General features: G+C 37.3%; 1 protein-coding gene across 1 annotated transcript; it reads left to right on the forward strand.

Annotated features, from left to right (window-relative positions):
- Positions 1-27,284, forward strand: DCK (deoxycytidine kinase). Its single transcript, XM_032632470.1, has 7 exons — positions 1-1,084; positions 5,630-5,745; positions 15,430-15,623; positions 16,623-16,770; positions 21,632-21,747; positions 23,497-23,587; positions 25,328-27,284. The coding sequence occupies exons 1-7, from the start codon at positions 634-636 to the stop codon at positions 25,352-25,354; spliced, it is 1,143 nt and encodes a 380-aa protein (XP_032488361.1). The 5' UTR covers positions 1-633; the 3' UTR covers positions 25,355-27,284.

A 27,284-nucleotide genomic window follows, 5' to 3' on the forward strand; every position in this document is an offset into this window, starting at 1 on the left:
AAAGGATGGTCAGAGTGTCCTTATTTAATTCAAAGTAATATGCCAAAGTGGCAAATTTGGGGGTGGCACCTTCTCCCCTTCAGCATAAATGGGGCATCCAAATCAGGATATGAGAGATCAGAAAAGGCTTCCTGTGGTGTGGCATCTGAATACTTCAATTCCCATCCCAGTTCCACTCACACTGACTTTGAGACTTTCAAAATCCCTCCTCAGTGCCTGTTTCCTCACTGATAAATGGGGCTAACGGTAGGATCTCTGGCACTTGATTGCTAGTTAACCAATGAAAAACGTTCAAAATAATGTCTGGCACACAGTAAGACTGCAGTACATTCCCAGCGCCACCTGGCCTGATGATAGCCTCCAGGCTGAGAATACAGGGTAATCCGTTTGGTTTTTCTACTACTCACTGCCTCAACCCTGACAAGTTCAAAGTTTCAAGTTCAACCAATTCGGTCCAGACGCTCAGAACCCACAAACCCCACGGGACAAACGAGTTCCCCAAAGCCCGGCCCACTCCTGGTGACGAGGGCAGGTGGCGCGACCTCTACCCTCGAGCGCTTTTCGACCTTGGGCACCCGCCCGGATTCCCACAAGATTCAGGGAACCCTCCCTGCCACCGCCTTCTGGGCAGAGATGCGCCTGCGCGCGCGCGCGGCCCCGCCCCCTCCGCTCCCCGTGACCCTTCGTGCTGGGCGCGCACGCAGGGGCCCCGCGCGAGGCGGGCTCCGGCGGAGCGGCCCAGGAGGGAACTCTGGTTTAGGGGAAGGCGGGGGCGTGGCTTCCCCGCTGGGCGGGCGGCCACTTCACAGTCCCGCCTCAGTCGGCAGCTGCAGCCGCGCGCCAAAATCAAACCCGGGTACCCGCCGGCCAGAGAGCCTGCCTTTCAAGGCGAGCTCCGCGGCGGCGGCGGCGGCGGCGGCCCAGTGGCGCACACCTTTGACCACCTCCCAGCGCTCCCTGCCCGACGTGCTCGGTGCCGCCACAAGACGAGGCATGGCCACCCCACCCAAGAGGAGCTGCCCATCTCCCGCAGCCAGCTCTGAGGGGACCCGCATCAAGAAAATTTCCATCGAAGGGAACATCGGTAAGGAGCCTCGGGAAGTGTTGGTCCCAAAGCAGGGGTAGTCGCGGCAGCGGCGGCTGAAGCGCCCCTTCGCTTCATCCCTGCTCCTCCTCATTGAGGGCTTTCCTCCCAGCCTGCTCCTGTGCTTGCAGACGCGCCCTCAAATTCCCCAGCCGCCGAAAGCACCCTTCTCTTGCCTCTCCAGCTTCCCTCCCGTGCCACGAGGGTGTTCGTGACCCCTTGGCGTCAGGCGGCCGGCCTAGGCCTGCAGGCCTTGTGAGGCGCGCTTGGGGTCCCTTTCATCCTCTTTGTTTGGGAAGGGTTTTGTTTTTGCGGTGTGTGGTGTTTTTTTTGGATGTGTCTGTATGTCAGTTCTTGAGGTGCAATATACGTAAGTTAAAGGATCCCTTTTTAGGTATACCCCTCTGTGAGGTTTGACAAACATACAATGTTTTACTACCACCATGATCAAGATTCAGAACATTTCCATCCCTGCAGAAAGTTCCCTCTTGCTTCTTTGTAGTCAGTCTCCTCTCCATTCCTATCCCCTGGCAAGCGGTAATCTGATTTCTAATCCTGTAAGTTTTGCCTTTTTCAGAATGTCATATAAATGGATTCATAGAGTATGTAGCCTTTTGTGTCTTGCTTCTCTAGTTTAGCATAATGCTTTTACATTTATTCATGTTGCTTGTATCTGTGGTTTGTTCTTTTTTGTTTCTGAGTAGTATTCCACTGCACGGATATACCACAGTTTCTCTCTCCCAATTGTGGACATTTGGATTGTTTCCAGTATTTAGATTATGAATAAAACTGCTGTAAACATTCAAGTACAAGGAAAGAATTTTTAAATGATCTTAGCAGAAGGAGTTCCTCACTCCCTACCCAACATCCAAGTAAACATTGTGTTATGATTCAAAGACCACTGCTGTTTCTGTTCTTAACCCAGATGTCATTTTGCAGGATACATGAGAACTTGCGATTCTTCCCTATTTCCTACCACAGGAAACCTACGCCTGGTACTTCCTGTTTTGATAGGATTTTGTTTTTTTTGGTTCCAAGTTAGGTACTGGCCATTCATGCATACAGCAAATTTTAATTCTCACTGTGTTGAAAGCACTTGTACTTCTTTTAAAAGGCAAGGCAAACAGGTGTTCTAGCAGCATTCCAAGGAATAGAAAAAGCTGGACACACCCTCAAAGAGGACATCTTGTTTCATTGCTCCAATATTAAGGCACCAGTGGGAAAGATCAATGTAATAGACTCTCATTTCTTCTTAGCTGGATAAGTTCTTTGAAGGTGAATGTTTACTAGTATGATTCCTCACAGCTACTTATTGGATATAGAAGACGATGTATAAAGACAGGAGAAAGTAGATGAACAAAACCTATTCAAAAATAAATTTGAATGAACAACCTCTCAGATTTATACCACAATCCCTTCCCTTTCCTAAATCCACTGAAGCAATGTATCATATCTGGAAATTTACTTCCTTCCAAGCATCTTTAATCTTCTCAGCACCTAAAATAATTTTCTAATATATCACCTCCTCTCCAATTTCTCAAAATTCTCCCAGAGCAGTCTTTGTGTATACAAATGTGATTGTGTTATCCCTTGCTTAAAATTCTCTGACCTCCCCATTACCTACACTGGAAGGAGCTGCAAACTGATGGCCTGCAGTTACACAATATTGGCATGCCCAACTTTGAAAAAAACATTTTTAATTAGTTGCTAGCATTTACAAATGTTGAGATTTCCCATAAACATCTAGCTTCTTGGCTTCTCTTGAAAAATCTGAAGATCTGGTAGCACTGTGTTTCTGTAAGAGAACCATTTGCTCTTTAGATGGGATATGTCACTTACCACTTAACGGTTTTCCCTGACACTGCAGCTTTGTCATTTGCTGTTTATTAATGCTCTTATACTGTTGTTCATGTGCCCTCCACCTTATTTGCCAGACCCAAATAAGCCATATATGTACAAATTGCTAATCTGTTTATAGAAGACTATTTCATGATTCGTCTATTTTCTAGAATTTGAACTTTAACTGGTCATTTTCATTTCATACTCATGTAACTTGTTTTCTCATGTTCTCTAACTAAATTACTCTCTTACGTTAGATTTTGGAGTCCTTACCTACTTCTCATCTTAATGGTCTGTATAGAATGATTTTTGGCATCATTATGCCTACTTGGCATTAATAATTTTGTTAGGTCCCATGACTTTTTAAAGTATTAACATCAGTGTCCTTGGTTCTTGTTCTCCTTTGCCTTCCTAGAATTTAAATTTATTAATTAGCTTATTTTCAAGCCCCCCATTTCCTCCTCATAAGTTAAGGAACTGGATATTAGTCTGATTGGGAACTGCAGGTAACTATTTTTATACTGCTTGAAATAAAGAGTAATTTTAGAGAGTAACTTATTACTCTTAAAATTTCAGAGTATGACCGCATGAACTTTTTCTGTTTGTAAGCAGTATCAGAAGAAAGCTGAATGCTCTAGCCTTAAGTGCTTTCAGACTCTAGCTGATGGCTGGTGTTTTAATGTGTTCCTTGGGTGCTCTTTCTGAACATCATGTTTTCCTTCCTTCCTCCATCTAGCTCAGTGAATGTCTGGTGAACGTTTTATATGCCTCCGTTCACTTCTTAATGCCTTACAGTTTCTGTGCTTACCCTCTTCACATGAAATTTGTGGTCCACCAGTGTTTTTCCTATGATTAAACCTCATGGTCATCTAGTTTATCCTTAAAAGTTTTTTGCCTGTCCTCTGGTGGTAATATGACTTTTGTGTTTTGCTTCTTAACTCTTCTCTCTATGTTACCTTCTGATTGACCCTCCCTCTTTTTTTTTTTTTCTTTTCTATCGACCTATGTAATGTTTTAGGTTTGATTATAGTTCTTCAAGTCAAAGGTAAGTTCTTTTTGCCCTCTTTGGATCCAGTTTATAAGGAAGAGGAGGCTTTGCTTCAGTTGCTGTTTTTTAAATGTTTATCTATGTGTGTGTGCATTTGTATTCATATATATGGAGAGAGAGAGAAAACATCATGCTGACCAGAGGTGACTAATATAATCACATTTGGTGACTTCAGATAGGAAGGGTGTGGTGGTCATTAAGAGTATTGTTAAACCCTGTCAAATTCTAGGTCAAGACTTTCCCTACTATTAAATTGAATGAATTCCCAGATATTTTTTTTCCCCGGTACACAGGCCTCTTACTGTTGTGGCCTCTCCCACGGAGCACAGGCTCTGGACGCACAGGCTCAGCGGCCATGGCCCACGGGCCTAGCTGCTTCGCGTCATGTGGGATCTTCCTGGACTGGGGCATGAACCCGTGTCCCCTGCATCGGCAGGCGGACTCTCAACCACCGCGCCACCAGGGAAGCCCTCCCAGATAATTTTAAAATAGTGAATATAATGTCTTGGTTACACCCAAACTGTTTTCTTTTTTTCCTTCTAGATATCTCAGAAACTAGTGAATGATCAGGGAGAAGTAAAGTCTATACAACTTTTTTTTTTTTTTTTTAAGGAGTTTGATAGAGTGCACAGAACCATAAAAGTGAAGCAGAAAAAACATGGCTATTGCTTGTAGGAAGTGTTTTGCAAAAATATTTTTATAATTTCTGTTAGCCATAGTGTCATATGATAATTAGTGTCATATAATAATAATCATATTATTTCCCATCCTAAAACTCTGGGAATTGGATGCTTTTTTTTTTTTTTTTTTTTCTGGCCACACTGCTTGGCTTGTTGAATCTTACTTCCCCGACCAGGGATTGAACCCTGGCCCTCGGCAGTGAGAGCTCAGAGTCCTAACTACTGGACCACCAGGGAATTCCCTGGATGCATCTTTATATTAATTTTGTGGTTTATTTGGTTGTTTCTAGATTGGTTTTAGATAGGAAAAACCTGAGTTTGTTTGGAAACTGAACAAATAGAGCCAGTAGAGAGGAAAATTTTGAAAATGCAAGAGCCTGGAATGACTGTCACTGTTGTGATAGTTTACTTATTTATCACAGCAGTTTCCATGAGGAGGGTATTATTATTACAGTCTCCATTGTATTATGAGGAAACAGGTTCTGAGAGGTTCAGTGACTTGCCCAAAATTACATACCTAATTAAGTGGGATAATAGCCTTAACCACTTTCCAGTTATCTCTGTTTTGTTAAGGAAAGTAAGTCTAGGACTAGAATTTTTACTTTTTTTTTTGGCCGCGCTGAGCGGCTTGCGGGATCTTAGTTCCTGGACCAGACCAGGGATGGGACCCATCCCCCCTGAATTGGAAGTGCAAAGTTCTAATCAATGGACCTCCAGGGAATTCCCTAGAATGTTTACAATTCTGTTCCATGGCTTTGGTAAACTAAAAACAGTAACACACAAAGGAGCTTAATACAGGTGGGCAGGGATCCTTTTCCTTTTCATTTAAATAAAGTCTAAAAGAGAAAGTTTAGAAAATCGACTGCTTTTCTTTTTTGTATTGTTTGCTATTATAAATTTTGTAAAAGCTGATGGCTGTCTTGGCATTTTTTTCCTGATAAATTTCCTTCCTCAGTTTCACTTTTCCTCTCACAACAGCTGCTGGGAAGTCAACATTTGTGAATATCCTTAAACAAGTCTGTGAGGATTGGGAAGTGGTTCCTGAACCTGTTGCCAGGTGGTGCAATGTTCAGAGTACTCAGGATGAATTTGAGGTATGAAAATAATCTTTATTTAATAAAATAAAAATTTTTGATTTAGAGAACAGTTGTATTCTTGGATTTTTTTTGTTTTGTTTTTTTTCCTTTTGCAATAAAACTTTCAAATATAGGGCTTCCCTGGTGGCACAGTGGTTAAGAATCCTCCTGCCGGTGCAGGGAACACGGGTTCAAGCCCTGGTCCTGGACGATTCCACATGCCATGGAGCAACGAAGCCTGTGCACCACAACTACTGAGCCTGCACTCTGGAGCCCGCAAGCCACAACTACTGAGCCCGTGTGCCTAGAGCCTGTGCTCCACAGCAAGAGAAACCACTGGAGTGAGAAGCCCGCACACTGCAATGAAGAGCAGACCCCGCTCGCCACAACTAGAGAAAGTCCGCACGCAGCAACAAAGACCCCATGCAGCCAAAAATAAATAAATTAAAAAAAAGCAAACAAACTTTCAAATATAGCTCTAAGTCTGTATCTTTATTTGGGCAGTAGTTATGTGGAAGTATATATATATGTATAACACGCATTGAACTATGCACTTAAGATTATGCACTCCATTGCATCTAAGTAGAATTTTAAAAGTTTTTAAAAATTAATTAAAACTTTTTTTTTTTTTAAAGAAGATGTTGGGGGTAGGAGTTTATTAATTAATTAATTAATTTTTGCTGTGTTGGGTCTTCGTTTCTGTGCGAGGGCTTTCTCTGGTTGTGGCAAGCAGGGGGCACTCTTCATCGCGGTGCGCGGGCCTCTCGCTATCACGGCCTCTCTTGTTGCGGAGCACAGGCTCCAGACGCGCAAGCTCAGTAGTTGTGGCTCACGGGCCTAGTTGCTCCGCGGCATGTGGGATCCTCCCAGACCAGGGATCGAACCCGTGTCCCCTGCATTAGAAGGCAGATTCTCAACCACTGCGCCACTAGGAAAGCCCAATTAAAACGTTTTAAAAAAATCTAATTTTAAGTTAAATTTCTTGCGTGGCTTTTTACATTTTGTTTAAAAATAGGTAAATAAGAAAAGCAAAAACAGCTACCCAATAGCTGAATTTTACTAGTTTATTTTTCAGGACTTTTGTCTTAGAGACAGCCATTATTTTTGTACTTTCGTTCGTGTTGGACTTTCACCCTGGACACAAGTTTCAATTTCCCAGAACTTTCCATCCTACACTACAAATGAGAAAGAGGGCATAATCGTTAAATTCCATTCTTTACAGCAAACTTTACTGTATGTGTATGAAGAGAGATTTGATTGCTAAGATTTTTATTTCTGGAGAAATGAGAATTGAAATTGAAAGCAGCATAGCAGAAATGGAAAAATGGAAATGTGTGCTAGAAACTTACTTTGTTAGGTCTGAGGAGGACAGAGAGGTTTTGAAAAAAAAGTCTCATTTTAAAAGTTTAGCTTTTGGTCTAGGGAATCTAGGAATAATAATTGAATATTTAAAATGTAAATCATATATACAAGGAGGAGTCACCAGCCAAGGTACTCTGCAGACTTTGGGGACACTGGTTTTTAATAACCAAAAGTATTTTCTCAAATACCTGTTGGCCAAACATAGTTAACTTTAGGTCTGGGACCCAGCTCACTACACCCCAATCCTTTGAATAATCTAGGACTAAACCCTGAAGGGACTTCCTTCCCATATGGACTCCATCTTCTTAAGAAATTGATATTTCAGTCTGGTCTTTGAGGAAGGGCAGAGTTAGCCTTAAGTAGAGTTTTAAAGTGGGTAAATTTATTTGCTTCTTTCAACATTTTTTATTGACATATGATATAACTATAGAAAAGTATATAAACCTATGTACAGTTTAAAGAACAATTTGAAGGCTATCATCTTTGTAACCATCACCCAGGTCAAGAAATAGACCATTACTTTCTCGTTCAAGAAGTCCCTGTTTGTTCTTCTCAGGTCACAGTATCTCCTTCCCAAGGGTAATAACTCCGCTAGGGGTAATCACTCACATAAAATAATTCTTGTGATAATAATTTTTCTGCTTTCTAAAAAGAATTTTATGTACATGAACATATCTCTAAGAAACATAATGTTTTGTCTGTTTTTTAATGTTGTATAAATGAAATCATCTGTTTGCATTCCTTTTCCTCTTGCTTATTTTGCTTAATAAGTTTGTGAAATTTGTCTATATTGTTGCATGCAGCTATAGCTTGTTCATTTTCATTGCCATATGGTATTCAATTGTGTTCATATATCACTGTTTGTCCATTCTATACCTTTGATCAGTTTTTGAGCGGTTCCTACTTTAGTTGCTGTAAAAACAGCCCTGTTAGGAATATGAATCCTGGTGTACACATGCAAGAGTTTCTCTTGGAATAAGAAGTAAAATTACTGGGTGGTGGGTATGTGTTTGATTCCTGTTTTCTGAAGTGGTTTTACCAGTTTACATTCCCCACAGTGTACTGAAGCTGTCAATGGTTCACCCCTTTGCCAGTATTTAGTATTGTCCAGCTTCCTAAATTTTATCATTCTGTTGAACATTTAATATCTTTTATGTTTAAATTTATATTTTCCTGATTGCTAATGAGATGGTGCTCCTTTAATTAATTAATTTATTTGCCATTTGGATTTCTTTTGTAAAGTCCCTTTTCAAGTCCTTTTGCCCATTTTCCTTTGGATCTTCTGTCTTCCCTCACCCTGCATTTTTACCTCTTAAAGTATGTCTTGTGGCCTCTTTCAAAGTGCCCTATTCAAGTTTGCTTACATTTAGAAATGAGAGACCTGTGTTCTAAAAATAATCTTTCTCCCCCTCATTTCTGGGGTCAGCTGTCAGTGCAGTCATTCTCAGGGGTTAGGTAGAAAGTAGACAAATTAAACCAATGTGAGAAATACAGAAGGAACTGAAGGAACTCTTTTATTGGGGGAATGTTAGACTAGATTGGATTAGGTGACCTTCATTTAAGGTCCATTCTAGTTTTAATATCATAGCTTCTAACTCGTATTAAACATGTATAACTGGTTTGTTGGCACATTAAATGTTTCTGCCTCTCAGTGTACCTTACTTTTTTTTTTTTTTTTTTGTCGCACTGCATGGCTTAGTTCCCCGACCACCAAGGATTGAACCTGTGCCTCCTGCAATGGAAGCGCAGAGTCCTAACCACTGGACCGCCAGGGAATTCCCAGTGTACCTTATATTAACCAAGCACACAGGAACATATATAAAAACTATAATGTCAAAAATTTTAATTTGCAGAGAGAAATGTAATTATCAGATTCATTGATGTAGGTCAACCCATTCTCTATATAGGCCTAGTAGAAGGAACTTATAAGATCTCAAGGATTTGGTGCTTTTTCAAACAACAAAAAATCCCTTGGGAATTTAAATATGTGGGATGCCTCCTGGTTAAAAATGACTGCCCTAGTGAATCACTGTTAGTGTTAGGAGTGTATTGAACCCTTTAGTTGTGTTGGAGAGGAGAGGTTGAAAACATTGCATTAATATACATGGGAAGCCAATTTATAATAAGAAGGTTGTCTATTAAGCTTAGAATCAGAGCTCAGGGGAATTAGTTATATTATCTTAATGACTGATGTCATCACACTAAGATGCATTGATGCATCTGTCTCCATTTTAAGAATTGGCTTCATGGATCTGATATTCATGTTTATGGGCTGGAGCATTTTCTTCCTGTGTACTAGAGTCAAAATTCCAAACTTTCTTTATAACTACCATGCAAGTGAACCTACTATTATTGTTAACATATACTTTCGTTAACATATACTTTCATCAGTTTCCTGTAATCCAGTCATGTCTCCACCATGTTACAATTTGGTAACCTTCATTGGATTTTGTATATTTGTGTACATTCTTGGAGGATAGTTTTAATTTTGTGTGTGTATTAAAGGCTACTGTGTTGTTAATCCTCTCTACTTAGGTGGAGTTTCAGATTGTGGGGATAGTATTTTGGGGATAAGGTAGCGGAGTGTGAGGGTAGTAATGAGTGGGTGGGTTCTCAGTATCTTTGGATATTTTCTTTTTTCCTGGACCTCAAGAAATGGAATTTCTTCCCTCATCCTGGGGCCCTTCTTCCCCAGACCCATCCCTGACCTATTCCTTGGGATTATAGTGTGAACCACTATCCAAATCTAAGCTTTCTTAGCGTGCTGTCAATAGTGAGAAGTAGACTGTCTTCAGACCCAACTCTGGTAAGGCCAGTCCTACTTCGAATGTTCTCCATTTAATCACACTTCTTGGCAGTAACACTGGGATGGGAAGAGTTGGGCTGCTGGTACCTTTGATCTCTTCCCCTAGTCAGTAATTTAATTTGCACCTGCATGTTTAGCTGGTTTTGTTTTTTACCTGCCACCTAGTGGCTGAAATGTTGCTATACTATCGATGAGCTCCCACCAATTATAGCAAAATAAAGAGGGAGAAAGTACCTAGGAAGATTATGTAGTCTCCCCTCTCTTCTCCTCCCATGGAAAGAGTATCTTTAAATCATATGACCCAGATGATTATCAGTCTTTGTATTAAAGATTTATTTCAAATAACAGTGTGCTTTATTTGGTGATTTATGTTATTATTTAAGCCCAAAGCTTTGATTTAATTGCTTTCTTTTAGCCTATTTTTTGAGGTCTGCAGACTGTTAGGAAGATATTTTTAGTCTGTTTCTCTCAGTGAGCTGAATTCTTTTGGGAGATCTTTGTTATTTACTGTGAAATGCTATTTTACTTTTATCTAACACTTCTTACCACTAAGAAGTCACTGAAAAATTAGTAACTCTGTGAAAGAAGGTATAAAATATACTTATCTGTGAAACAACAGCATATTTTTTGATAAGTCATTCTTTTTTTTAAATTTAATATTTATTTTTGGCTGCATTGGGTCTTCGTTGCTGCTTGGGGACTTTCTCTAGTTATGGTGAGCAGGGGCTCCTCTTCATTATGGTGCGTGGGCTTCTCATTGTGGTGGCTTCTCTTGTTGTGGGAGCACAGGCTTCAGTTGTTGTGGCTCGTGGGCTCTAGAGCGCAGGCTCAGTAGTTGTGGTGCATTCTTAACCACTGCACCACCAAGGAAGTCCGTATCAGGTAAATTTAAGGTAATACTTGCTGCTATAGTAAAGTCTCTGTGGTTTAAGATGATCAAATTTCATTTCTCAGGCAGTGTACAGTACAATATGGTATTGAGTGGATGGCATACCATGCTGTCACTCAGAGACCTAGACCCATTCTAATGTGTGGCTCATCTAACCTCTAGGACAGTGCTTCAAACTTTAGTGTTCAGCAGAGTCACCTGGAGGACTTGTTAAAACAAAGACTTGGCCCTCGACCCCAGTTTCTGATTTAATAGGTCTGGCAGTGGGGTGTTGAAAATGTGCATTTCTCTCAAGTTCCCAAGTGAGGTTGATGCTGCTGTTATGGGGATCATACTTTGGTACCCCTGCCCTGGAGTTGAAGTTGAAAACCGCTGCTCTAGGGACTTGGTGTCTTTTGCTTCCAGTTGATGAATAAAGAAAGAATCATCGCTTTTGAGAGGTTTTTATGGGTCCAGCCTGGACATGATAAACATTGCTTCTGCCCTACTTCCACTGGCTGGAACTGAGTCTTCTGGCTGTAGTTAATTACAAGGGAGACTGGGAAATAAAGCCTAGCTGTGTGTCCAGGAAGAAAAACAACCTGATTTTAGGGAACACATAGTAGTATCTATCACACGCAATTTCTAAATAGAAGTACTTTAAATATATTTGTTAATGTAACTTAAACTCAAAAGTGCCATGTTTAATTAATCAATGTAGAAGTTGTTGAAGTTTATTTTAAAGTTAATGGGTTATTTTAGGGGATTCTCTGGTGGTTCAAGTGGTTAGGACTCCGCTCTTCCATTGCAGGGGGCACGGGTTCGATCCCTAGTCAGGGAGCTAACATCCCACAAGCCTTGGGGCGCAGCCAGACACAAAACAAAACAAAATAAAGTTGATGGTTATTTTGGTAATAGGTATTTGTGCACCAAAGACAACCTGAAATAGTAAGCCCAGATAATGATAAAGACAAAAAATTTTTTTTCACGGTTAGTTTTATTTATAAAAATAACTCAGATGTATTTTCACTAGTGAATTTGTATTTATGTCATTAGTGAATTCTCCATTGTATAATTATGTAAAGTTATCCATGTCTAAGATAAAATAATTAAAATACAGAGTACCAGCACCAGTTAATTATCCACATAGTATCTGAATAGCCCCTTCAAGAAATCAAATTAAGTATTACTTGCTTTATAGATATGATATAACTTCAGTATTCAATAGCAGATCAACATTTTGGAAAGAATATGGCTTTATTGTCAGTCTTAGGCTTGAATCCTAGTTTTGCTGCTTACCAGATATATTGATATTAATGAGTTATTCAACCTTTTTGAGCCCCATTTTTAAAATTTATAAAATAGTGTCAGTAATGACTATTTCATAGGGTTGAGATAATGTATGTAAAACTTTTTATGTAGTCCCTGGCATAAAATAAATAATAAACAGTAGATATTATTATAATTATCATTAAAATTGAAGTATATTTTCTTAATGAAGGGATATTTTGTGTAATGAACTTACTAGTTCTTCAACGAAAATTCTTTATTTTCTAAATCTAAGACATAAAAAATAAACTTTTAAGAAAACTTAAATATGGCCTTTGTGTTCACATTCCTAAGCACATTCTTTTTTGAAAATATGCTAAGTAAGCTACAGATAATGCAACCAGGGATAGAGCAGACTAATCCAAGACTTAAATTTTGTGTTTTGAATTAACATTTATACTGCAGAGAATTCCATGTATACGTAAATACCACTACACCTCTGCCCCTCTTTTAGTGTCAAGTAAAAAAACTTTTTAATGTATATTTTTTGATTATTTGATAATTAATAATTTAATATTATGTATTTAATATTTAAATATATTTTATTGAGCTATAATTGACATATAATATTGTATTAGTTTCAGGTGTCCAATATAGTGATTCAACATTTGTGTACATTGTAAAAATGATCACCACAGGAAGTCTAGGTACTGTCTGTCACCATACTAAGTTGATACAATATCATTGACTCTATCCCACATGCTGTGCTTATTTATTTTATAACTGGAAATTTGTACTTCTTGATCCCCTTTACCCATTTCACCCCACATCCCCTACCTCCCTCCACTCTGGCAACCCCCCATCTAGACCTGTGAGGCTGGGGATTTGGTTTTGTTTGTTTGATTCCACATGTAAATGATATCATGTGGTATTTGTCTTTCTCTGTCTGACCTGTTTCACTTAGCATAATACCCTTAAGTTCCATTAATGTTGTTTCAAATGGCAAGATTTTGTTCTCTTTTATGGCCAAGTAGTATTCCATTGTATACATACACCACATCTTTATCCATTCATCTGCGTACAGACACTTAGGTTGTTTCCATATTTTGGCTATTGTAAATAATGCTGCAGTGAACCTAAGGGTACATATATCTTTTCATACTAGTCTTTCTGTGCCTGATATATTTTCTTAAATTTTTAAAAATTAATTTTTTTAATGTGTGGAATAGCAGCTTGTGCTCTTTAGCTAAGTTCTCTTATAAATCCAGCAGTCAGTGTTCATAAAGTTGTCTCTGTTACTAAGAGTAATTTCCAAAATGCTATGCTTACTAGGGTAGGAAAATAAAATAGACACTACTGTCCTCTTTATAAAAATAACTACACGAAAGTTTTGGTTGAGTTGATATACTTCATTTAGCTGGAAAAATTCACTTGTATGAAACATTTTCTCCCTGGATGATGATGAATAAGTGGAAAGTCAGTTTATAATTAAATTAACAAAGGCCCTTGAAACTCTAATAAAATTAAATTTATTCTTTAAGCAGTTTGGGAAGGCAGTTACTTTACCCTTATTTCAGTTCATCATCTGCTCAGTATTTCTAAACAGCCCTATTGTTGACTGTTAGCCTCTTGCCATTTTATGCTTTTTTTTTCCCAGTTTTGAGAAGTTTCACTTAATTATGTGGTTTGTGGTATGAAATTTAAATTCTGCCTCAAAGTGCCATGTGTTTGTGTGGTTTTTAGTTCTTAACTGAAACTGAGGTCCGTTGTAATGTTTACACTTCTGGATTTTTTTTTTTTCCTCAGAGGAAAACCACCTACCTTGAGCATGAACTTTCAGGAAGTGTTCAGGGGTATTTGAACTAGGATTGAGAATAGGAATTAGGCAGTCATATTTTATTCCTTGAAAGTTAGAAAACAAGATTAAAGACTGTATAACTGTTGGGGGACTCTTTATATAGCTTGACTTAGAAAAGATGATGAAGCATCCCTGGGTTCTGGGTTTTGTTTTTTCTTTCTTTCTTTTTTTAAATTTTTATTTTATTTGGCCACGCAGCACATGGGATGGATCTTAGTTCTCTGACCAGGGCTCGAACCCATGTCCCCTGCATTGGGAGTGTGGAGTCATAACCACTGGATCGTCAGGGAAGTCCCTTGTTTTTCTTTCTTAATCTGACAACTCTAATATCAAAAGTATTCTAATGTATTCTATTACTGTGCAATCAATTTTAATTTAAAAAGAAAGAAAATACTGTCACTCAAAGGAAGAAATTTTAGGGACTTCCCTGGTGGCGCAGTGGTTAAGAATCCGCCTGCCAATGCAGGAGACACGGGTTCGACCCCTGGTCCGGGAAGATCCCACATGCTGTGGAGCGACGAAGCCCGTGCGCCACAACTACTGAGCCTGTGCTCTAGAGCCCACGAGCCACAACTCCTGAGCCTGCGTGCTGCAACTACTGAAGCCCGTGCGCCTAGAGCCTGTGCTCCACAGCAAGAGAAGCCACTGCAACGAGAAGCCCATGTACCGCAATGAAGAGTAAACCCTGCTCACCACAACTAGAGAAAGCCTGCACTCAGCAACGAAGACCCAGTGAAGCCAAAAATAAATAAATAAATTTATAAAATAAAAAAAGGAAGAAATTTCAGTGGCTTCTTTCTCTTTACCCCCACCCTCCCCCTTTTTTTTTTGATTGGGAAGCTTCGAATGTTAGAATTTGCTGACTTTGGCCTGTAGTAGTGAAGTGGCAATGGATAGATGCTCACAATTATTTTCTATATTTTTTGCAAGTGATTCATTGAGGATACCAAGCCTCTTTAAAAAAAATTCATGGTTTAAATCAGATATTCCCTAACATAAACGACTTTAATCAGATTATATAAAAATCTAATAACAGGAAATTGGCTCTATAGAATATAGAAAAGTGGATGCTGTGGTTGGAGAGAGAATAGCAAGTAGATACCACCAAGGTATCTCAGGAGTTTTTCAGTGTGATAGGAATACTGGAAGGGACCTAAGATGGCTTTGCCTGTTTAATTACTTAAACACATTGTACTCTGTCCAGGGAAGGTGCTAGGCTAGAAATCTGAACAAAGCAGTGTTACTAGTAAACTTTTCTGATATTTTGTAACAGCAGTAAGTAATTTCACTGTGTTCAGAGGCAGGTGTGAATATCTCATTGTCTTGATTTGTGTTTCTTTAAATTAGCAATGTTGAGCATATTTTCATATGCCTATTAGCCATCTGTATATCTTTGGAAAAATGTATATAAAGGTCTTCTACCCATTTTTTAAATTGGGTTGTTTGGTTTTTTTATTTATCCAATTTTTTTAACTTAATAAACATTAAAATAGCCCTATTGATCATTGCTTTTTGTTTCCTTTTTCAAATTCAAAATAGGAACTGACAACGTCTCAGAAAAGTGGTGGGAATGTTCTTCAGATGATGTATGAGAAACCTGAACGGTGGTCTTTCACCTTCCAGTCATATGCCTGCCTCAGTCGAATACGAGCTCAGCTTGCTGCTCTCAATGGCAAGCTCAAAGATGCAGAGAAACCTGTATTATTTTTTGAACGATCTGTGTATAGTGACAGGTATATATAAATGACTGTACTTGTCAGTTTGGAATCTTGGCTTAGAAGTGGACTTTTTTTTCCTGTTTCCTGGGAATCAAAGTAATAAGAGAGGCTGAGTTGGAGATTTGAGATGGAAAATGACATTTAATACCTTCAGCAGTTTGGTACTAATGCCATTAGGGAAGTTCTAGCATAATTGCTAGCTGCCATAGAAACTGGTATAGTGGCCATCTCATCTCATTCAAATTTGCAGAGAAGTTTTTTTTCTTCCAACCCTCTTAAAATTCTTATCTGCTCTGGTTAAATCTGGATCTGTATTCTAGACTTGCACCTGGAGCTAGGAGATCATATATCTCTAAGGGAGGCTTAGAATTACCCTGCTTATTATGTAAGGATTGTTTTACTAGAGTTAGATCTGAGGTTCTCAAACTTTAGGACCCCTTACATTCTTAATAATTATTAAGGAGCCCAAAGAGCTTCGTGTCTTACTGATATTTATGTTATTAGATATTAAGGTTGAGAAATATAAAAAAGATTTATTAACTTATTTGAAGTTAGTAATAATAAATCCATTACATATAAACATAAGAAAGATGTGAAAATTATATCTTTCACAACAAAAAATTAGGGAGAAGAGTAGCATTGTTTGAAACTTTGCAGATCTCTTCAGTGTCTGACTTAATAGAAGTCAGCTGTATTCTCATTTGTGCTTCTGCTTTTAAGCAGTTGTAAGCTTTTGGTTGAAGTACAGTACATAAAGTAATCTGGTCTCTCACAGAACCCTTAGAAGGGTCTTGGGGACCACCAGGGGTTCTCACACCACATTTTTGGGAACCACTGGCCAAGTACATATTTTCTATAGTTGGAGATAATGTGTTGTTTTCTTCTGTTGTTTTTTTCTGCTAACCAAGGCATTATCCATGGGTTTAGGAGAATGTTTCATGTCCATTTAGTAGATCCGTTTTTTCTTTGTGCTTTTTGGAAAGAATTTATGTGTTGATATAGACTCTCTTTCAGGTATATTTTTGCATCTAATTTGTATGAATCTGACTGCATGAATGAAACAGAGTGGACCATTTATCAAGACTGGCATGACTGGATGAATAACCAGTTTGGACAAAGCCTTGAACTGGATGGAATCATTTATCTTCGAGCCACTCCAGAGGTGAGAAACAATAAAAATTTGTTTTGTCCATTGACATTTCAGAATAATATTTAGAAATCCTTTCAGTGGTATGCAATGAAGGCGATTTAGTTTAACTCCACTCCCCACCTCCAAATTAGACACTCAGAACTGTGTAGATAGAAACATTCTTTTTTTCTAAGCAAACTGTAAGCCCACATTTGGAAGTTGCTCTTTTAGGCCCCTTCTCTGTTCTTCCTCAGTTCTGTTCTTCATTATTTCTTCCTGACTTTCTCAGGGTCTGTCATCTATCACAGCTGCATTAAGAAACTTTCTAAAGCAACCCCTAGAATGTAGGCTTCATGAGGTGGAAGTTTGGGTATTTTAATTACTGTTGAATTTCCAGTGCCTAGAATAGGGCCTGGGTACATAGTGGGAGATCAGTAAATGTTTGCTGAAGGACTGGCCAAGTTGGTGGAGGTCCATTTCAAGAAATCCTTTATGGTTGTTTGTGGCTTGGCATGGGTGGGCAGTAGCAGCTGTAGTTGAGAAGAGCCTTAGAGGACCCTTGCCATTTTCAGTTAAGGAAGCTTGAAAATGTGCCTTTTGTCATAGGTTGTAAATAGCTATTCTTGTTTACATATGAAATTATGTTATGAATCCAGGAAGACCAAGTAGATAGATGCCTTTCATAAAAGTAACCTAAATAAGAACTTACATTTGTTAAGGAATTTCTGGTTTTGGTGCTTGCATCCCCGTTTTTCTCTGTTTTTTATTCCTGTTTCTTCCCTAAGTCACAAAGTAGGCTCTGGTGAATGTAAATGCCATGACTTCTAGCCTGAAATAATACCGTATTGCTATTGAAGCTGAATTTTCAAAGAAACTAGGTTTCTGATTCCAAGAGATGATTTTTTTCCTCTTCTAATGTCAAGTAAGCCAGAATTTAACAATAATAATTTTGAAATTCACTTTTATTTTTGAAAAGAATTTTTGTTTTTAATTATGAAAATAGTAAATACAAATATAGAAGAAAACATGAAGATACTAATAATTTCATTATGCTAGAAACATTCATAGTCAATATGTTAAAGTCTAACACAAAACTTTATTTTATTTTTAAAATATTTTTAAACAAATAAATTTATTAAAAAAACAAAACTAAAAAACATTCTATTCTGGTTACCACTCTTTGTTACAGTCTATCCCATTTTAACTCATTTCTATTTTTCCCATGGTCTTTAGAGATAAGAGCCTCAAGGGTATGGAACAGTTCGATAGTAATTCCTCATCTTGAAGATTCACATGCAGTGTCAGTTGTGTGAATTAGCACCCCAATGCTACATGTGTCTGAGGCCTGTGATTTCAGGTTCTCACTGGTGAATTATTTATTTTCAAGTCATTGTCTTGAAATGTTTTCAGACTCCCTCTCTCACTTGGGCTTGTGGATGGAATTTTACTAGCTCTCTTTTAATGAAGGCACAACCTCTCAAGACTCTTTGTTTTCTTCGGGAAGATCAGCTCCAGTTCCTTATACTACATAACCTACTGCCTCAAATCTCCTGGAATGACTCAAAACCTCAAAGCTCCATGCTCCAACCTGGGCTGGTTGTTCTGCCATTCTGTTTCAAATTTGCTGTTTTTGGATTTTTTATTCTTATCCTCTTGAGACACCTATTCACTTATCTCTTGTGGATCCTGTATTGCCTGGCTCTTCTTTTTTTTTTTTTGGTTTACTCTTTTTTTTTTTTTTAACATTTTTATTGGAGTATAATTGCTTTACAATGGTGTGTTAGTTTCTGATTTATAACAAAGTGAATCAGTTATACATATACATATGTCCCCATATATCTTCCCTCTTGCATCTCCCTCCCTCCCACCCTCCCTATCCCACCCTTCTAGCTGGTCACAAAGCACCGAGCTGATCTCCCTGTGCTATGCGACTGCTTCTCACTAGCTATCTATTTTACATTTGGTAGTGTTTATATGTCCATATATATACTACCACTCTCACACTTTGTCCCAGCTTACTCTTCCCCCTGCCCGTGTCCTCAAGTCCATTTTCTAGTAGGTCTGGGCCTTTATTCCCCTCTTGCCCCTAGGTTCTTCATGACCATTTTTTTTAAGATTCCATATATATGTGTTAGCATACAGTATTTGTTTTTCTCTTTCTGACTTACTTCACTCTGTATGACAGACTCTAGATCCATCCACCTCACTACAAATAACTCAATTTCGTTTCTTTTTATGGCTGAGTAATATTCCATTGTATATAGGTGCCACATCTTCTTTATCCACTGATCTGGTCGATGGACACTTAGGTTGCTTCCATGTCCTGGCTATTGTAAATAGAGCTGCAATGAACATTGTGGTACATGACTCTTTTTGAATTATGGTTTTCTTAGGGTATATGCCCAGTAGTGGGATTGCTGGGTCATATGGTAGTTCTATTTTTAGATTTTAAGGGACCTCCATACTGTTCTCCATAGTGTATCAATTTACATTCCTACCAACAGTATATAAGGGTTCCCTTTTCTCCACACCCTCTCCAGTATTTATTGTTTGTAGATTTTTTGATGATGGCCATTCTGACTGGTGTGAGATGATATCGCATTGTAGTTTTGATTTGCATTTCTCTAATGATTAATGATGTTGAGCATTCTTTCATGTGTTTGTTGGCAATCTGTATATCTTCTTTGAAGAAATGTCTATTTAGGTCTTCTGCGCATTTTTGGATTGGGTTGTTTGTTTTTTTGATAGTGAGCTGCATGAGCTGCTTGTAAATTTTGGAGATTAATCCTTTGTCAGTTGCTTCATTTGCAAATATTTTCTCCCATTCTGAGCGTTGTCTTTTCGTCTTGTTTACGGTTTCCTTTGCTGTGCAAAAGCTTTTAAGTTTCATTAGGTCCCATTTGTTTATTTTTATTTCCATTTCTCTAGGAGGTGGGTCAAAAAGGATCTTGCTGTGATTTATGTCATAGAGTGTTCTGCCTAAGTTTTCCTCTAGGAGTTTTATAGTGTCTGGTCTTACGTTTAGGTCTTTAATCCATTTTGAGTTTATTTTTGTGTATGGTGTTAGGGAGTGTTCTAATTTCATTCTTTTACATGTAGCTGTACAGTTTTCCCAGCACCACTGTTGAAGAGGCTGTCTTTTCTCCATTGTATACTGTTGCCTCCTTTATCAAAGATAAGGTGACCATATGTGCATGGGTTTATCTCTGGGCTTTCTATACTGTTTCATTGATCTATCTTTCTGTTTTTGTGCCAGTACCATACTGTCTTGATTATTGTAGCTTTGCAGTATAGTCTGAAGTCAGGGAGATTGATTCCAACAGCTCCGTTTTTCTTTCTCAAGATTGCTTTGGCTATTCGGGGTCTTTTGTGTTTCCATACAAATTGTGAAATTTTTTGTTCTAGTTCTGTGAATAATGCCAGTGGTAGTTTGATAGGGATTGCATCGAGTCTGTAGATTGCTTTGGGTAGTAGAGTCATTTTCACAATGTTGATTCTTCCCATCCAAGAACGTGGTATATCTCTCCATATATTTGTATCATCTTTAATTTCTTTCATCAGTGTCTTATAATTTTCTGCATATAGGTCTTTTGTTTCCCTAGGTAGGTTTATTCCTAGGTATTTTATTCTCTTTGTTGCAATGGTAAATGGGAGTGTTTCCATAATTTCTCTTTCAGATTTTTCATCATTAGTGTATAGGAATGCAAGAGATTTCTGTGCATTAATTTTGTATCCTGCAAGTTTACCAAATTCATTGATTAACTCTAGTAGTTTTCTGGTGGCATTTTTAGTATTCTCTATGTATAGTATCATGTCATCTGCAAACAGTGACAGTTTTACTTCTTCTTTTCCAATTTGTATTCCTTTTATTTCTTTTTCTTCTCTGATTGCCGTGGCTAGGACTTCCAAAACTATGTTGAATAATAGTGGTGAGAGTGGACATCCTTGTCTCGTTCCTGATCTTAGAGGAAATGCTTTCAGTTTTGCACCGTTGAGAATGATGTTTGCTGTGGGTTTGTCGTATATGGCCTTTATTATGTTGAGGTAGGTTCCCCCTATGCCCACGTTCTGGAGAGTTTTTATCATAAATGGGTGTTGAATTTTGTCAAAAGCTTTCTCTGCATCTATTGAGATGATCATATGGTTTTTATTCTTCAATTTGTTAATATGGTGTATCACAATGATTTGCATATATTGAAGAATCCTTGCATCCCTGGGATAAATCCCACTTGATCATGGTGTATGATCCTTTTAATGTGTTGTTGGATTCTGTTTGCTGGTATTTTGTTGAGGTTTTTTGCATCTATATTCATCAGTGATATTGGTCTGTAATTTTGTTTTTTTGTAGTATCTTTGTCTGGTTTTGGTATCAGGGTGATGGTGGCCTCATAGAATGAGTTTGGGAGTGTTCCTTCCTCTGGCAGGAGGATTCTTAACCAGTGCGTCACCAGGGAAGTCCCTGAACTTTTAAATTTTTAACAAAATTTTATTGAAGAATAGTTGATTTACAATGTTGTGTTTAAATTCTGCTGTACTGCAGAGTGACTCAGTTACACATTTATATTCTTTTTCATATTCTTTTCCATCATGGTTTATCACAGGTAAATTATTTGATTTTTAACTAAACTTATTTTATACAGTTTATTTCAAGTATGGATGCCAAAAGTTTATACACATATTTTGACTTATTTTTGAGAGTAACACTTGGTTTAGAGCTACCAAATGGTTGAAAAGCACAAGGAGAGGAAAATGATCAACTTCCTAGGGAAAATAAATAGAGATTTTGGCTAGCATACTAAAGAGACACTAAGGAAAAATTTAATGGCAGCTGTCAAGAATAATTGTTCCTTGCCTCCTCCACTCCTCCTACCTGTTTCTTATTGCTTGCTTTTAGAAATGCTTGAATAGAATATATTTACGGGGAAGAAATGAAGAACAAGGCATTCCTCTTGAATACTTAGAGAAGCTTCACTATAAGCATGAAAGCTGGCTCCTGCATAGAACAGTAAAGTAAGACTTCCTTATTCTTATTTACTATTCATTTTAAACTCCTTTATCAAATTTTAATCCAAATCATGTATAATTTTTCATTTTCAGCCATTTTTATTTATTAGTATTGTAGGATCTCCCAGAATTAAGTATGGATTTTGATTCTTTTTACTGCAATGGGATCCTATTTTCTTAAAGTTTTTATAGCTAATCTCCCCCAGCAGTATTTACAGCATAATATATGGAATTTCACATTAAGGGATAAAGTAGGAAATATATCTGTATACATTATTTAGGTACAAGCATACCTTGTTGTATAGCACTTCAATTTATTGTGCTTCACACATGCTGCATTTCTTACAAATGGAAGGTCTGTGGTAACCCTATGTCAAGCAAGTCTGGTGGCACCATTTTTCCAACAGCATTTCCTAATGTTGTGTCTCTACATCACATTTTATAAATTCTTGCAATATTTTAAACCCTTCACCAGCAAAAAGATTATGTGACTCTCTAAAGGCTCAGATGATGGTTAGCATTTTTTAGCAATAACGTATTTTTAAATTAAGGTATGTACATTTTTTTTAGACATAATGCTATTACACACTTAATAGACTGCAGTATAGAGTAAATGTAACTTTTGTATGCACGGGGAAACCAAAAAATTTGTGTGACTTGCTTTGTTGCAATATTTGCTTTGTTGTGATATTCACTTTATTGCAGTGGTCTGGAACCAAACCTGCAGTATCTCTGAGATATACCTATACTCTTTCAGAGAGAATTTTAAGATATTTCAAGTTTGTTTCTTAGATCACTGTACTTTGTCATTAGTCAGATCTTGGTTCAGACGCATCTCACTTATTAGTATACAACCTTAGACAATCTCTGAGCCTCAGAGTGACCTCCCTGGGCTTTAGTTTTCTCATGTATAAAATGCAAACAGGGGCTTCCCTGGTGGCGCAGTGGTTGGGGGTCCGCCTGCCGATGCGGGGGGCGCGGGTTCGTGTCCCGGTCCGGGAGGATCCCGCGTGCCGCGGAGCGGCTGGGCCCGTGGGCCGTGGCCGCTGAGCCTGCGCGTCTGGAGCCTGTGCTCCGCAGCGGGAGGGGCCGCGGCGGTGAGGGGCCCGCGTACCGCAAAACAAAAAAAAAAAAACAAAACATAAAATGCAAACATTCCTGGATTTCCTTGGTGGTGCAGTGGTTAAGAATCCACCTGCCAATGCAGGGGACACAGGTTCGAGCCCTGATCCGGGAAGATCCCACATGCCGTGGAGCAACTAAGCCCATGCGCCACAATTACTGAAGCCCTCGCACCTAGAGCCTGTGCTCCGCAACAAGAGAAGCCACCGCAATGAGAAGCCCACGCTCTGCAATGAAGAGTAGCCCCTGCTCTCCACAAGTAGAGAAAGCCCTTGTGCAGCAACGAAGACCCAATGCAGCCATAAATAAATAAATGTATTTTTAAAAAAAGGCAGCAAAGTTCTAAGAAAAAGCAAACATTCCTACTTTATGGTATGATTTTGGTTTTTGAAGAGAATTACATTTCACAATGCCTAACTTTATATATTTTATACCTGAGATTTTTAGACATGTATAGTAAATCTAGGTGAGAAAGAAGGGACTGCCAGATGAAGTACTTGGCAGGATAATTTTAATATAAAATGATTGATAACATTTTGTTTTCCAGTGAAGACATAAGAATAATTTTTTAGTATTTCTCTTTTATTTGTTGCTTTTTCTAATTATTTTGTTCATCTCTCTCTTTTCAAACAGAACCAACTTTGATTATCTACAAGAAGTGCCTATCTTAACACTGGATGTTAATGAAGACTTTAAAGACAAACATGACAGTCTGGTTGAAAAGGTAGATTTATACAAAGACTATAAATAATATTTGTTTTGTCTTGTCTAAAGAAGTGTTCTAACTTGGTGAGAAAACAATTTTCTAAGGAAAGATTACATAAAGTTATATTAAGAGACAGTTAAGAGCTTTAGAGGGATTTAGACTGTTTAGATTCTCATCTTAACTTCAACTTTTAGCTTTGTAGCCTTAGCTAAAATTAGGACCTTCTTTATCCTTTAGTTTCTTTATCTGTATTATAGGGGTGACCACGTTAACAAAAGTTCTTGCTCACTCTCCTCTGCTTTGTTCCCTTTTCTTCCCCTCTTCCCTATACCACCAATCTTTAGATAATAATAAACTATTTGTGAAATTAATCTTTTTCAACTAAATTCAGTATGGAAGATGTTTGAAGCTGTAGGATATGGATCTCATCCATTTTTCTACTAACTAGAGTCTTGAGATTAAAGATTTTTAGTTTTGAGTTCTATTTGGGACCTTGTCAGTGATAACTTGGCACTGCCTAATCATTGAGTCATTGTCCTAATCAGAGTTGATCTATCCTCCATAGATTTGGAAGTTGACTATATTCTATAAAGTGAGTGGTGCTCATATTCATAAAGGGACTGGCAGAGAACCTATTGATGAACACTTGAGAGAGAATAGTAATGGGATTTGTATAACAAATATCCTTATATCCATGTTAATTAACTTAGTGATCTAAGAGCTAAAGAATAAGCCACATTTTTTTGTTGTTTGTTTAGTTTTGAGAGAAATCTTATTTTTCTTTTTTCCTGTCACAAAATGTCTGCTGTTTACTATAATAGGTATTTAACATTTATAAGGGATGTATCTCAAGAATTTTGAAAATCTCACCATTTATAGATAACTACTGAAGCATATAGTTGTTTTTCCCATGATATAAAGAAAAGCATATCTGGAAAATTCAAGTGATCTCTTCATACTAATTTAATGATGTTAAAAAACCTAGTACAGAATTCATTTGTGATACTGTTAAAATAAAATAAATAAAATTAAGTCAGCCAGCCATCATTTTAACTAGATGAATCTGTAAAACCACTTTTTAATTTTATCTAACACTTCTGTATTTTGATTAATAATCACCATTTCATATTATTATTTATTTTTGGTTTAATTAGTTTTACTAGAAGTTTGCTTTCTTTCTCAGGTATTTTTGCAAGGCGGTAATTTTTGTCTATTCAGAATTACTCTGCAGCCTAGAATATGTAGAGAGCAGTATCTTGAATTGTGACGTTGGCCAGTTGGCTAAGTTCATTCGCTACTTATATGACCTTTCCTCACATACTAATATTACAGTGTGTATATATGATTCAGATTTGTGCTTCAGAAAAATTATAAATCTGTTACATAGGTTACATACATAATCAGGACCTTTAGACTTATTAAACCGTTGCAATTATTAATGTTATCAGTACTAAAGCTGCACATGTCAGTAGTCTATGGTATTATAAAGAGATAACAAAATTAGTGTTATGGCTGTTATAGAACTGTATCAATCTTAAATGTAAATTTAATGACTCCTGTGATGACATTTTAGGTCATTCATCATCTAATACTGAAGTATTTGTTAATATTTCTTTTGAAACTAAATGATATGGCTTTGTGATAGAGTTACTTATACAGTTGAGGTCTTCAACTGTGTAGATACTTTTAATTGAAAATGAATATTAGATATCTCAAATTAGCCAAGGAATTATATTAATATTTTTTTCCTCCCCTCAGGTAAAAGAATTTTTGAGCACTTTGTGATCTTGCTGAAGACTGCAGGCAGCCAAATGATTGCACATACTTCAGCTTTGTGTATCTTCATAGGTCCATATTCATACAAGTCTCTCTTCTAAACCCAAGTTTTTAACTATTTTTGTTTCAAGAAAAAAATTTTTTTTAATGAATCCTATATAAAAGTTTATAGCTAGTTTTTCTTTTTTCCTTTTTTTTGTTTTCTTCTTTTCTTTTTTGGAGCTTTAAAAAAAGAAAGACATTTAAGTATCCCTTACAACAAGAAGTCTGGGGGTAGATGGTTCCAGAATCATTATAGTGGCTAAGCTGCATCATAAAGGACCCAGCCTCCTTCTGTCTTTCTCCTCTATTATCCTCCTCAGCCGGTTGACTTTTTTTTTTTTTCTGGTGCTTCTCATCTCACTGACCAATTTCTTAACTACAGACTTTAATGTTACATAGTAAATGGTAATGTGTCCTGTGTAAATTAGTGTACCTGTTAAAAATTGAAAAGTGGAATTTAAGGAATCCCTAGAAAAAAGTATGATGAGGTTTTATTTTAAATACTTTTGATCAGGTGCCTTCCCTTCTACCTTAATTTATGTGGAAGATAAGACCAGGTTTAGTATTTAATTACTTCACTGATTTATTAATGTGTCTATAATACATTTGTAGAGAAGCAGGTTAGACTTTGTTCCCGGTTTGTAATGGCATAACTTATAAATCATTTAATCTTTTTCCTGCCTTTGTTTCTACATCTGTGGTATGAGTGAGGCTTCATCTTTTGCATGGGATTTTGTAGGATTAAAGAGAAAATGTTTCTATACTTAAAAGATAACTGAAGATTATTACATGAATAGAAAGATTGAATTCATTTGGAACTTAAATAGCTACCTGCTTTTTCCCTTCTCAGACCATTCTTTTAGAATGGAGTATTACTACTATACTTAAAAGATTGGCTTAATCTATGATTGTCTTTAAGTCATTTGAGGTGGAATTATAGTTTTCCTTAATTTCTTCCCATTTTTATAGGTAAAATGTTAGTGGGACATAGTGAGGGATACATTCTTCCATTTTATTTTTTATTGATGCTATACTGGGAATGAGTAGTCTTTCTTTATACTTGGTGAGCTGTCAAAAGGGAAACTGAAGACAAGGTAGATTTTCTTCATAGCAGTTAAGTCTGTTTAGTTAGTCCCAGCTCTTATTTCCTGCCTCCTACTTTCCCTACTGTCTCGATTAATTAGGCAGCCTACTATTTAAAGTTTTATTTAAAAGTAAATAAAAGTCACACATTTCTACTTTGAGAACATCATCATCACTTTTCACTTCATAGTTTGCTTTGCTTCTCTGTTGGATTATACCTGAAGTATTTTCCCCCTCCTTTAAGAGAAATTACTGATAAAAATGATCTTGCTTTATGTTATATATCTTGAAAGCATTATCATTTTTTGTTGATTATATGTTAGTAAATACATATATTAATAAAGAAGGCAAGGGGTAAAATAGTTGTAATTTAAAAAATCTGCATGGGTTCATTTTAGGTCTGTATGTATAGATTTAAGTCTGTACGTATAGATTTCTTTCAACTTTGTGTAGTTAAGGTGTGCAGTGTGCAGTGTGTTTTCTTTGTATTTAACCTTTCTACTTGACATTTTAGAAAAATTCTGTGGCTTTTAATGAGAGGAAGAGTTACTTTTACTTTGAAACTATCATTTTCCTTTTTAAAATATCATTTCTTGTTTTTGGTTTCTTGATATTCAAAGATGATAATTTAGTGAGTTAAACAGTTTAGATGCACTGATCTTTGAAAAAGAGACTGTTTCAAATCTGTAATTACCATAAATATTTAAATTGTCTCATGATATTGTATAGATTTGTTTTTGTTTGATATAAATGAATTTGTTACTAAATTAAATATTTGCTAAATAAATAAGTAAAAATATCATGAACTCTAATG

The sequence above is a fragment of the Phocoena sinus genome, chromosome 5 (assembly GCF_008692025.1).
Source record: "Phocoena sinus isolate mPhoSin1 chromosome 5, mPhoSin1.pri, whole genome shotgun sequence".
Classification (NCBI taxonomy): Eukaryota; Metazoa; Chordata; class Mammalia; order Artiodactyla; family Phocoenidae; genus Phocoena; species Phocoena sinus.